The 12,410-nt window shown below is 45.2% G+C and overlaps 1 protein-coding gene across 2 annotated transcripts in view; it reads left to right on the top strand.

The window, feature by feature from the left end:
* The window catches only part of METTL24 (methyltransferase like 24), a 117,404-nt gene that overhangs the window by 27,664 nt on the left and 77,330 nt on the right, over positions 1–12,410 (top strand). For both annotated transcript variants that reach the window (XM_033234875.1, XM_033234876.1), the window contains exon 2: positions 8,903–9,001. In XM_033234875.1, coding sequence (XP_033090766.1) covers positions 8,903–9,001 — 99 coding nt within the window. The remainder of the gene's footprint in view (positions 1–8,902; positions 9,002–12,410) is intronic.

The raw sequence follows: 12,410 nt of genomic DNA, 5'->3' as shown, positions 1-12,410 counted from the left end.
GCCATGTTGCCCAGGCTGGCCTTGAACTCCTGAACTCAAGTGATCCGCCCGCCTCAGCCTCCCAAAGTGCTGGGATTGCAGGTATGTGCCATTGTGCCAGGCCTCATTATTTCTTTAATTTTTTTTTTTCCTGCACTGCATTCTTTCTTCCCCTCCTCTGGAATATCAGTGACATGAATGTTAGAGCTCTTGGTACTATTGCACAGATTCCCAAGGCTCCTTCCCCCCGCCCACAATAATTTTTCTCTCTGTTGTTCACATTGGATACTTTCTATTGATCTGTCTTCAAGTTCACTGGCTCTTTCTTGTGTCAAATTCATTCTGCTATTGAATTCATCCCCTGAGATTTTATTTCAGTCATTGTATTTTTCCGTTCTGGAATTCCCATTTGTTCCCTATGCTTCCTATTTCTTTGCTGAGACTTTCTATCTTGTCCTTGGTTTCAAACATGCCCACCTTCACTTCATGGATTATTTTGTAATAGTTGCTCTTAAGTCTTTGCCAAAAATTTCAACACCTGTATCACGCCGACATTGGCATCTGTTAATTGTCTTTTTCCCATGTAAGTTGGGATTTTCCTGATTCTTCATATGCTTAGTAGTTTGGGATCGTATCCTGATAATTTGAATATTATAAGGCTGATTTTTGTTTAAATACTGGATAATGTTGATATATTTGTTTTAACAGGCAGTTATCTTGGTTGGGTCCAGGCCTCAAGTTCCCACCAACCTCCTGTGGGTTGTAATTTCCATGTCAGCTCTGTTTTCAAAGCCTTTGTAGGGGTTTCACCTCTGTCCTATGTATATGCCACCTAGTAGCCAGTCTGGGGCTTGGGCAGAGGTCTGTCGGTTAGCTCCAGAGGTCCGTCTCTTAGCTCAGCTCTCAAAGTCTTTGCTGTACCAGCCAGGATCAGATCCACACATGTACAGTTCTAGAGTGAGCCCAGGTGCTTTACAAACTCTTTAATGGGGCTGCCTTCCCAAGCTACTCCTTCTCCCCAGTTTCCCCAGTATTATCCAGTTCCCTGCGGTTTTTGAATCTATGGCCAGAAAATCTGAGCTTTTACCCCTGCTTTGCCTATGCTCTGCTGCACACTTCCTGTGACTGTGCCTGAGTCCAAGGCCACGCTGCCTTGGGAACCTGAGAAGAGAGAGACAGAAATAGTCAATGAGGATTCACCCCACTCTCTGGAGGCCACTGCCTGAGATGGGAGGGGAAATTTCCATTTTCACAGAGTTCTGGGTGCCTTCAGGCCCCCACTGTGGCTTCTACCATCTTAGTGGGATTACTTGGGAGGGAATGCAAGAATGGAGAAAGGAAAAAAAAAGGAGGAAAAGTGGGGATTTCCTCTATTCTCCCTGAGCATCGGGAGACGCCCTGCCTCCTGGAGCCTGAACTGCAGGGCTGCTCCTGGTGCTTCCTGGCTGCGCCAGTGCCCACCACCGGTGCCAGGCAGCCTAGAGTAGGGGCGGGCAGGATACCAGAAGGAAAAGCAATGACGACCTGGCTCCTAGTTTCGAGGTACTTTGAATTCTGGTCTTCTTCTCCAATCTGCCCGCTACTGTTTACTTTTCAGATTCCTCAAATAGCCGCTCTGTGCATTCTGTCCGGGTTTTGCTGCTGCATTCCGTGGGAGGCGCGGGGTGGGAGTATGGTTACCCAGAACAGAAACTGAGATCCTTTGTTTTTAAATGAAATTTTTGCATGGGTTACCTGAATTTTAAACATCACTGCACAATGTATAACTGATTCTTGCTATTTCTGAAGCAGGGCCGGGTCTGAGAAACAGTCCAATTACAGGAGAATGCTGAGGGGAAGGCACGTGAGCTGCACCTGGCACTCCCCCCGCAGCCTTCAGAAGCGCTGGGCACACACTGAGGGCGTTACAGAAACGTAACAGCAGTGCTCACAGCTTCAGCCAGGGCTGGAGTCATGTTCTGTCCAGATACCATTTTGTGCCTCTCCCTCCCCCAACTACTCCCATCCCCACCCCCTCTAAAAAGGAATAAACAATTTCCTTCAGTCATTGTTTCCTGCCCACTAACAGATGCTCTTAATTAGCACAAAATTGCAGCAAAATTGCTAAATAAATCTATTTTACTTGTTTTGAATTTGTTTCTCCCAGAAAGCTTAGGCTTTTCCATCATCAACGCATCAACACACACACACTTTATTGTTGAGTTGGAGTCAAGGACTCACAACTTAGTTCCTTGTTCATTTCCACGCACACAACTGTGATGCACAGAATTGATGGTTAGCCATCTTTCCCAGCAGAGAACTGCTAGTTTTGAAACCCTTCAGGAGTTCACTAGGGGTGGGAACATGCATTTGGGAGTATTGAAACTTTATAAAAAATATCCCAAACACTCTATCCGTTATCTATCATGATAAACAAACTGATCATTGACATTCGTCATCATATAATTTCATCCTCCAAAGGATTGTAGCCTTGAAACACAGAGGAATGGAACATTAGAAGCATCCTTGTGGTTTATTTTATACAAAAAATGTAGAAATATGCTTGTAAAACTGATGGTGGCACTATTTTTTGGTGATTTCTGCATGGGCTGCCTAAGGTCATTCATGGGTGTGAGGATATGGTCTGTGAAGGAGGAAGCCGCTGTTCCAGATTTTAAAACAAAGAAAGCTTTTGCACAACACCGAATCGATAGCTCTCTTTTTCTAGGTCATGAGTGGGCCTGCTTTTTTTCCTGTAAAATTTTTAAATGCTACAAGTTTTGCTTGAGGCTCATGGTCTTGAATTAATATATTTCTATTACGTGCACAAGTGTAAGCTGGTAAGCAAAGGAGTATTTTAAAAGATTGCTTTTTTTTTGGCGTTATCTTTTAGGAGTAAAATCTTGGAATTCAGCTTCATGGCTTGAGAGAATCATTTTCTTTTTTTCAAAAAATGAAACTTTATGCTGAGATCACAAATGATAAAAATATCCCAAAGCCTCATGGCTGTGCTTGTTGCAGTCTTTTTGAGTCAAATCCATTATCTCCATGTACTGAGTGACTCAGTGATCACTTTTTACCCTTCGGAAAGTAGAATCTCAGATATCTGCAAAATAGCCACTAAATAACATGAGCTAGTTGTGTATGGAATCTTCTGCTGTCCTTAATCTAAATTTTTGGAATTTTTTTCTAGTAATGAAAACATTTGCCTCTCATTAGAGGAAGCCTGCTCACTTTTCAATGCACATCTTGTGGACAAGGTGCCAGATAAGGCCTTTGCAAAACTGAAAGGAGGCTCCTTCCTTACCTTGGAAATCAGGACCACGCCTGCCCTGAGAAATGCTTATCTGAGGTGGGGCACGCCTCTTTGTATGAATGCCCTGGTGGTTAGAAATAGAGGGAGTCCCCATTCCTGCCGGAGCTGGGGAACAAAGCTGCTTCTGTGTGGCAACTCATCGTAATACTCCATTTGACATTTCAGCTCATGCCTGCTGGGGACAGACAAACAGACCAATCCAAAATGATGGTATTTCCAGCCACCTCTGCTTAAACTGCTCCTTTACCTGTCTGAAGAGGAAGTACAGGTGGCAGGCAGGACTGGGAATCCACGTTCCCACCTCCTGGGAGCAATGAGGGTGGCATTGTTATGGCCACTTGATATTTGAAGCATGTGGATGACAGGCATTTAATGTACCCTGGCATTTAGGGAATTGTTTGGAGTAAAATCACATTGATTAAAAAAAGCTTTTAAAAAGGGAAAGATGATTTTTGTCCTTTTCTATTTAACCTGCCATTGATGTTTTAAGGTGCTCAGAGAATTCTCTTTGTGGGAATTTGGGAAGGACAAATGTTGATTTGTACACTAGAGAATTAAGACAATGATAATTGAAAGAGATGATAAAAGCTAGTGGTTTCCATGGGGAAATAATCACAAACTGCTGTCAGACTGATTCCAATAAGAACATTGCTTTATGTGAAATGTTTTTTAAACAGCTCAACCAAAGCATTAAGCCAGAGCACTTCTGAGGGCATCTATTTGCGGTGTTTCTATTATATGCCCATCTGAGACTCCTCAACTTAACATTATTCACTGTTCCAGCTGCTGTGCTTAGCTTCTTTGTGGTCAACACTCAGTTGGAAATGACAAATATTAGGTGGCAAGAAGAATACTATTTGCGGACCCTTAAGATAATTCTACAGTTTCACCATATTGATTTACCATATGGATTCTAAATTATTGATCTGTGAAGTTACTTTTGTGTGTTAGCCCAGGTTAAATGCTACTACTGTGTTTAAGGTGTCTCTTTAATAATGCTGAAAAGAACTTTGATGTGCTTTTGGGCTTCTAGCAGTGGAGACTGCCTCCCACGCTCTGCCTTTGTATTTTCAGGCATTTATTTTGGAGTAATATTCAGGCGCTGCACCTTTTTGTGCTCCCAGTGTTCCCCGTAGAGATCTCTGTCAGAGCCCCTATAACCTTTATGGCATTTATTGGTTTACACAGCTGTGGCCTATATTAAATTGTAACACAGAGCCTGGCATGTGGCACAGATGCCCACTGAATGAATGAATGACTCCTTGGTCAAGTCTCACTGCCTCTTTCCAAAGAACGCTGGAACAAGAAGCCTTCCATTTGCCCCTCCTGGCCCAACCTCCACTCTGCTCCACCCCAGGAGGCTGACCTGCAGGGATCAAGCACAGCTTCACTCTTCCCTGCCTTTCCTTTGAATTTGGTCAACAGGAGGCAGGAGATTGGTGGGTGGGGCAGACAGTTAGGGTGAAGTGTGTAATAGGATTGACTGTATTCCTCTACTACAGACTTCTCCATATAGTTCCCTTAGGCTTGTAAGGGCTCTCTGGTGTTACTAGACACAGGTATTGCGTTATTTATTCCTTATTGGTTTCCTTAAGCCCTGCCCGCACCTTTGTAAATAGTCTTTTTGTTAAATTCTCTCAAATTAGCCCGTTTGAATGAGCCCACTGGATCCTGCTGGGACCTTGACTGATTGCCCAAGTCACCCAGATGACAACATTAATTATAATCTAGACATCATAGGGGTGAAAAGGTATAATACCTTTCCTCACTCATCATAAGCATATGACCAACACTCCTTTAACAGAAGACAGGTGAACGAGAGAAAAGCATAACCAATTTATTTAATCAAAGTTTTACATGACATGGAAGCCTTCAGAAATGAAGACCCAGAGATGCAGGGAAAATGATGTGTTTTAATGCTTAGGTTCCATGAAGATGGACAGCTACATGGTAGTGTGACTGGACAAAAGGGTCTGGTCTAATGGTAATAGGCTAATGGGGGAACCCTAGCAAGGCCTGTCTGTTCAGCTTCCTCTTGGCCTCTCCGTGTAGCATTTCTTCCTCCTGTGTGTGGGGCAAGATCCCTCGGGAACAACGGTATTCGGGGAGAAGGGAGAGAGTGACCTTTGTAGATTTTATGGCTTGCTTTGGGGAAGAGGGTCTCCAGTTTCTCTCACCTGCCTTACAGAAGAGTAATTCTGGTTTCTAGAACTCACTCTGGGGAAGAAAGAGGAGTGAGAGACAGGAGGGCCACAGAAGATCAGAGAGAACTCGCCTTTGAGGCCCATCCAATGTCCTTTTGAGACAGCCAAGTATAGAGGGGACCTGGGAGAAACTCTGACCAGCCTTCGCAGTGGGAGGAATGCACACTGGGCCAGAGCCCCCAGGGAAGTTTGCGTCGTTTGCAGTGGGGAGGAGCCTGGCCTCTGTTGGTCTCGGGTGGAACCTGAGATTCAATCTGTGAGGCAGGAAGCCAGCTAGCAGAACTTTTGCTTTGCTGACAGTCCCTGTTTCCCTTTTCTTTCTTTTTGCCCAGTAAATTCCATTTTTCTCACCCTTCAAAGTGTCTGTGAGCCCAATCTCTCATGGTCATGTGACAAAGACCCCATTTGACCTGAGCTAAGGAGAAAGTCTTACAGCACTTTAAAGTTCACACCATGCCAAAGCACCAGACTTTGGGGAATCATGTTCTGAGCCCCAACAACATCATAGCCTGCCTCCCTTGCATTATTTCAGTAAACCTCCTCTTCTAGGCCAGCCTACCTCTGAATTAGAATCAGCTGGAGCAGGAGTCCGCAAACTACAGCTCGCAGGCCCAATCCAGCCTGCTGCCTGTTTGTGTAAATGGAGCTTTATTGGAAGGCAGCCATAACCATTTGTTTACTTACTGTCTATGGCTGCTCTTGAGCTACAGCAGGAGGCAAGGAGTTGCAACAGAAACTGTGTGGCCTGCAAAGTCTAAAACATTGGCTATTTGACCCATTATAGAAAAGATTTGCCAACTCCTCATTTTGAGGAAAACCATAACATGTGCACTCCATGGTTTTCATCCAGGGACTCCTGGACCAGATGCTGGGGGCCCTTGTGAGTGGTCCATGACAGTGACGTGGGAGGTTTTAAACCCCAGGCCTAGCTGAGTGCTCTTGGGACATCATGTTGCTGTGCTGGCTGCTGCAGTGACCTGGGAAGCACTCAGTCTGTCAGTGTGACCAAGCAGGACTGGAAGCATTTGTGTTTAAATGTGTTGATAATTTATGATTTCAGAATCAAATAATTTCCTAAAGAGAACGACTCTCCTGAATATTTTAGCATTTTACTATAGAAGTTGTTTTGTATATATCTGTCTCCCCCTCCTGACCATGAGTGCTTCTTGGGAGAGCCTGCACAGGTTGCATGCCCATGCAGCTGGCCCTGCTCTGTGGGTTCCTGAAAAAAAGGCAGCCTGCAGGAAACCAGGGAGGCCTCCTTCACTCTAGAGGGGCTGTGTGGTGCTCAGCCCCTACAAGGGTAGTACAGGCTGTGAGGATGTGAGACTGTGGGCTCTACAGGGATCCGTCAATGGTGTGTGTCTCATAATGCCTAAACTGAATAACCCTTGATCACTCCAAAGTGCTCACATTGATCTCAGACCCCCACGTGAGAATGGATTCCTCTTCCCCAAACCCAGACTGTCTGCTTCACACAGACTAACCTTGTTCCCCATGACTTCCTTGTTTTCTGTGTAACCCCGAGTCACCTAGGCCACTAGGGGCAACAAACCACATTTGTACTAAAGCATCTCATGGCTGGCCTGTCTAGATGTTTCTTTTTTGGGTGCAGACAGTTCCCACCACAGTACCTGACTGGAGAACACTGTGTATATGTGTATTTACCAGTGCCTGGCACAGAGTGGCTAAAGCTCAATAAATATTGTTTGACCAAATAGTAATCAACATCAAATTCAGAGGAGAAAAGAAATAAGGGTGTGGGAGGCATTAACTGGGAAGATGTATGACGAATGTTCTCCAGCTCTCTTACTAGAGTCTCTGCCTGCTCAGCCTGCACAGAACAAAAAGAGCTGTAAGAAAAGGCTGTTCTTCCAGAAGGTGCCCCTCAGGGGAGACTGGCGACATGATTCATGGGCCCAGTATGAAATGAAATGCAGGGCCTCTTGTTCAAAAATTATTAAGAACTTTGACTGACTCTAGGCACGCTTTAGCCCTGCTCTGCAAGGAGCAGTAATAAAAAAATAATAAAATTACTAAGAATTTCGAGACAGCATCAGCAGAGCATTAAACTGAGCATGGCCTCCTAAGACTGCACGTATCTTGCTCCCAGAACCCTCCCCTGCCTACTTCCTCACTGTAAAAAGGGGTTTAGGGGGCTGGGCGCGGTGGCTCACGCCTGTAATCCCAGCACTTTGGGAGGCCGAGGCGGGTGGATCACGAGGTCAGGAGATCGAGGCCATCGTGGCTGACATGGTGAAACCCCGTCTCTACTAAAAATATAAAAAATTAGCCCGGCATCTGTAGTCCCAGCTACTCGGGAGCCTGAGCCAGGAGAATGGCGTGAACCCAGGAGGCGGAGCTTGCAGTGAGCCGAGATCACGCCCCTGCACTCCAGCCTGGGTGACCGAGCGAGACTCCGTCTCAAAAAAAAAAAAAAAAAAAGGGTTTAGGGGCCCATTCTCACTACACTGCAGGAATCCTATGCTATGACACCCAAGGCCTTTCCTGGCGCTAGACCTTGACCCCACCAGCTGCTGGAGCTCTCCCTTTCCCCAGCCCTTCCCTACCATGCACGAGCCCTCCCCACCCCTGGGAATTGCAGCGAATCTCCCGGACATCTCCTGGTGCTGACAAATGTAGGTAGGGAGTTCTGAGCTCTAATAAGGATTTCCTGACTAGTGCCCCCTTTTTTACTGGAGGGGCTCCCATTTTTGCTTCCTCCAGACCACTGCATTCCCCAACCCTTCATCCACCCATTCTTGCTGCAAAAGAGGGCTGAGCGGGTCATCCTTAACCACTCTGTTCATGGGAGCACCTCGTAACCTCTGCTAACAGGTGGTGGCTGCCTCACAGTGCTAGAAAGCCACCCTCCCCAGCCCTGGTGTTGACAGTTCTGGGGTCCTCGCTCTGCCTGTGCAGGGTTGCAGCAGCCAAGGGCTGTGGTCCCATCTTCCTGCACTGAGGAAGCCCAGAACAAAGACGAGTCCCCAGCATTATGGTGCTTTGTTTAGAAAGGCACATATTTTTGAAGCGTTAAGCTTTGGGAGACTGTCATTGATAAGGGAGTTTCTCTTCCCAGTGGAGCACAGCCTCAAATAAAATAAGCTGCAGCTAAGGGAGAGCCCAATGGGGTCAAATGGAGTTTGCCTTTGATCATAAATGCAGAATCAGACAGTCCCTGGGGCCTTTGCATTCTCCTGCTTAACCTGGGAGCTGGGCTGTCTCAGGCCTCATTTGTCTCCCTGTGACTGATGTGGCCTTAATGACAGCAGCTCCCAAAGAGCCCCCTGCTGCCTGTGTGCACATGTGTGTGTTTTGCCGACAGCTAAAGCAGCCTTGCTTCCTCTCTGATACTGTGTCCTTCTCCTCCCGCCCAGTTCCTCCTTCCTTACACACAACCTATGTTTTTTGTCTCTTGCAGGGTCCGCGGTGGCATATAGATCTCCAGCCTTGGGCAGGCCCTGCTCAGTCCCTGGATGAAGAAGCCTGGAGGTTCCTGAGATATATCAGCACTGCCCAGGTTGTGTTTCAGGCTCAAGCGAGTTAGAGAAGAATGCAAAAGATCCTGATTGCCTCTTTCGAAAGAAGGAGGTGGGGAGGTTCTCAGCGACTCCTGATGAGGACTTGATGGGGAAGTGTGTTCAGAGGCGTTGTTGCGTAAACTCATCCACTCACTTGGAGGCAGATAAGATGCGTTCCATTTGCTAGGGCACGTTCCTTCCTCCAAGAGTGTCACCAACCTGAAATGTTTAAATGATTCATCCCAAAGTGTTTTAAAGATCCACTTTAGAAAATTGCTTTGGAAAACCATTTGAAATGACAGATTGGTCCCCGTGAGTAGGCAGTCGAGTATGTCACAAAACAAAACCATCATCTAGAGGTTCAAGCACCATTTTCTATTTGGAGGAACTTGCCTTTCCACTCTTCTGCCACAGATGCTTGGCAGCCAGGGACGCGCTAGGCAAGAGAGCAGAGGAGGCTTTGCAGGCAGTGTGCTGAGGAGTTAATGAATCCAAAGGTCCTCTATCTCAGAGCACTTTAAATCATTACTGAGCACAGGCCTTTATTAGTGACTTAACACATTGTGGCAGCTCCTGCCCAGCTCCAGGCTGAGCCAGTGCCCCAAGCAGGCAAAGAGACTGTCCATTAAGGAGAGTCTATGGCTCTTGACATGTTAATCAGGAGGTTCCATTCTCAAGTTGCCTCATCCCAGGGGGAGAGACAGAAAAGGAAATCAAGGCCCAAGGGAAATTTAGCCCTCAACTGAGAGGTGCTAGCAAATTAGGAGCTCAGACTGCCTGGGAGCTGCAGAGAGTCTCACTCAGGAAGCTGCACAGTGGAGCTGGTGCTGTACAGCAGATCCTGGATTTTTAAAATCTCCCTCAAGCCCACTCTTGACATCCCTGTTCTCCTCCCCAGCCTCTCTGGCAGCAACGCATTTTCCTCCATAGGAAAGAATATATTTCTAGATCTTTAGGAGGTTAGTTAGTTTAAGGGTAAAAGAAAGTCTCATTTCTCATATAAAGCAATGAGACAAACATAGGAATTTTAGTATTTGTCACCCAAACATGGACGTAAAAGCTTGTTGAATTAATCATGAGTGATGGGATGTTGAATTAGTCCCTTTGCTTCTCATGATTTTATCTTATTTTGCTGCTGCAAATTAATTTGATGGACTTAGGCAGACTTAATTAAAATACTGAAATTTTAGTTTTGTAGTTTGATTTTACATGAATGATAAGAATCTGGACCTCTTAACTGTGATTTTCAAAAGCCCTTAAAGGCTCCAGAAGAAAATAAGAGATATTAATTTTATGAATTGAATTTGAGAACTATGGGCTTCACTCACCAAAATAAATTTATATAACACAAGCTACCAAATTCCATTCTATATGTATTTCATGTTAATGTTCCATAACTTATAAAAGGCCTGTTTGCTTAGAAGAAGCTATTGAGGCATGAAATGGTCATTTTTAGATCCCTCTTGGATTTTTCCCAGAAACTACAGACTGAGAGGAGAAAAAATCTTGTTTTTTTTCTTTCTTTTTCTTTCTTCTTTTTTTTTTTTAGAGACGGAGTCTCCCTCTGTCGCCCAGGCTGGAGTGCAGTGGCACAATCTCAGCTCACTGCAACCTCTGCCTCCCGGGTTCAAGTGATTCTCCTGCCTCAGCCTCCCAAGTAGCTGGGATTACAGGAACCTGTCACCATGCCTGACTAATTTTTGTATTTTTAGTAGAGACAGAGTTTCGCCATATTGGCCAGGCTGGTTTTGAACTCCTGACCTCAGGAGATCCACCCACCCCAGCCTCCCAAGGTGCTGCGATTACAGATGTGAGCCACTGTGCCTGGACACAATTTTTTTTTTTTTAAGGCATCCTCCGTAGTCTGATCTTGTAAACCTGGGTACTTTACTTTGCTTCTCTGGCTCTCCTTGTTCTGATCCTGAAATGGAAGAGATTGTATCAAAATTATTTCTAAGGTCCCTCCCAGTTCTGTGAGCTTGGACTGTGCACAGAGTAGTATAGAATGGTTATTAACCAGGTATTTTCTAGTGCCTACAAGGTGCCAGGAACTGTTCTGGGCCCTGAGGTTATAGTCTCTGCCCTTAAGGAATCTAACCAACTGGTTGTGAAGGTGGATAACTGGATGTATAATTATTATTCAGCTTGATGAGCAATAATAGAGAATTTGTTGTTGAAGCTCACTAGAAGGATTTTTGTCCTCCAGAAGAATGATGTAAAGTTCCCGACCTCACAATGGTTTTTAATGCGGGGCCATTTTAGCCAAATGAGGTTCTGTGCTTTGATGTACTTCCGGGTTACTAGAAGACCAGCAGATGGGAGTCACCAGAGATGACACTAAATGGTTCTTAATCAGAATCCTTTACTAACCAATGCTCCCTACCCCTCTGTATGTAATGCAAAGCTTTATGGTTGCTTTTGTGGCTTATGCTTCATTTAGAACTCATCTTGACAATGAAAGCCTACAAAACTAGCAGACTATTAGAGTCACTGTTACCTAAAAACTTCAGTTAGCAGAAGTGAGTCATAATGGGCAAGGAAAAAAAAAAAAAGCTCTGAAAGTACTAATGCGAATTCCACCCCCATCCTCTTATGCTGCTTTTTTAACATTAAGAAATATGGTTCCCTCAAATCTGTGCTCAAGCTTGTGCAGCAAGGCTGGCATTTGGTATGTGCATCGTTGATGTATCCTTTCCTCAATCCAGAGGGTATTTGTTGAATACCTGCTTTATGGCTGGCACTGTGCTGGGCCTTGGGATATTAAGCCTCAATAAAACACCCCCCACACTGGTAAATAGTTAGGGTGCAAGAGAGTTGTGTGTTCTCTAACAGGGGGCAGACAGATGGGTGGGGAAAGCTTCCTAGGCTGGGGGAGCCCGGGAGCAGAGGCATAGGGCATAGGACAGCATGGCATGAGACAGCAATCGGCATGGCACCGCTAGACTTGTGCATTGTGGTCCTGGAGGCATGGTTGGGGCCATGCATTTTTAAATGAAATTCCAGAGGATATGGTGTTTGCGTAGAGTATGCAGAACATCAAGCTCAGTTTAATTAGGTACTTTTTGTTTTTGTTTTTGTTTTTGTTTTCAATATGAAAGACCATGATACATGGCAGAGTTCTGCAGTCCACGGCACATTGTCTGCTGCTAACAAGAAGTAGTTAAATCATAAATACAGTGCTCTGTTCTAAGGGAAGTCTCCAGATTCAGCTTTTCATGGCATCCCCCAAACCATATGCCTCCAGGAAGCATGCCTTGCAGTATAAAATTAATCTAAGCAACAGTGGCTGTTTTTAAAAAGAAAAAATAAAATATGTTTTAAAGCCTGTTTTTCTGTCTATCATCTATCTATCTATCTATCTACCTATCTATCTACCTACCTTTCTATCCACCTATCCATCTATCCATT

Source organism: Trachypithecus francoisi, unplaced genomic scaffold (assembly GCF_009764315.1).
Source record: "Trachypithecus francoisi isolate TF-2019V2 unplaced genomic scaffold, Tfra_2.0 Lachesis_group15, whole genome shotgun sequence".
Taxonomy (NCBI): domain Eukaryota; kingdom Metazoa; phylum Chordata; class Mammalia; order Primates; family Cercopithecidae; genus Trachypithecus; species Trachypithecus francoisi.
Note: the sequence above shows the minus strand (reverse complement) of the source record. Positions and strands in the feature narration are given on the sequence as shown.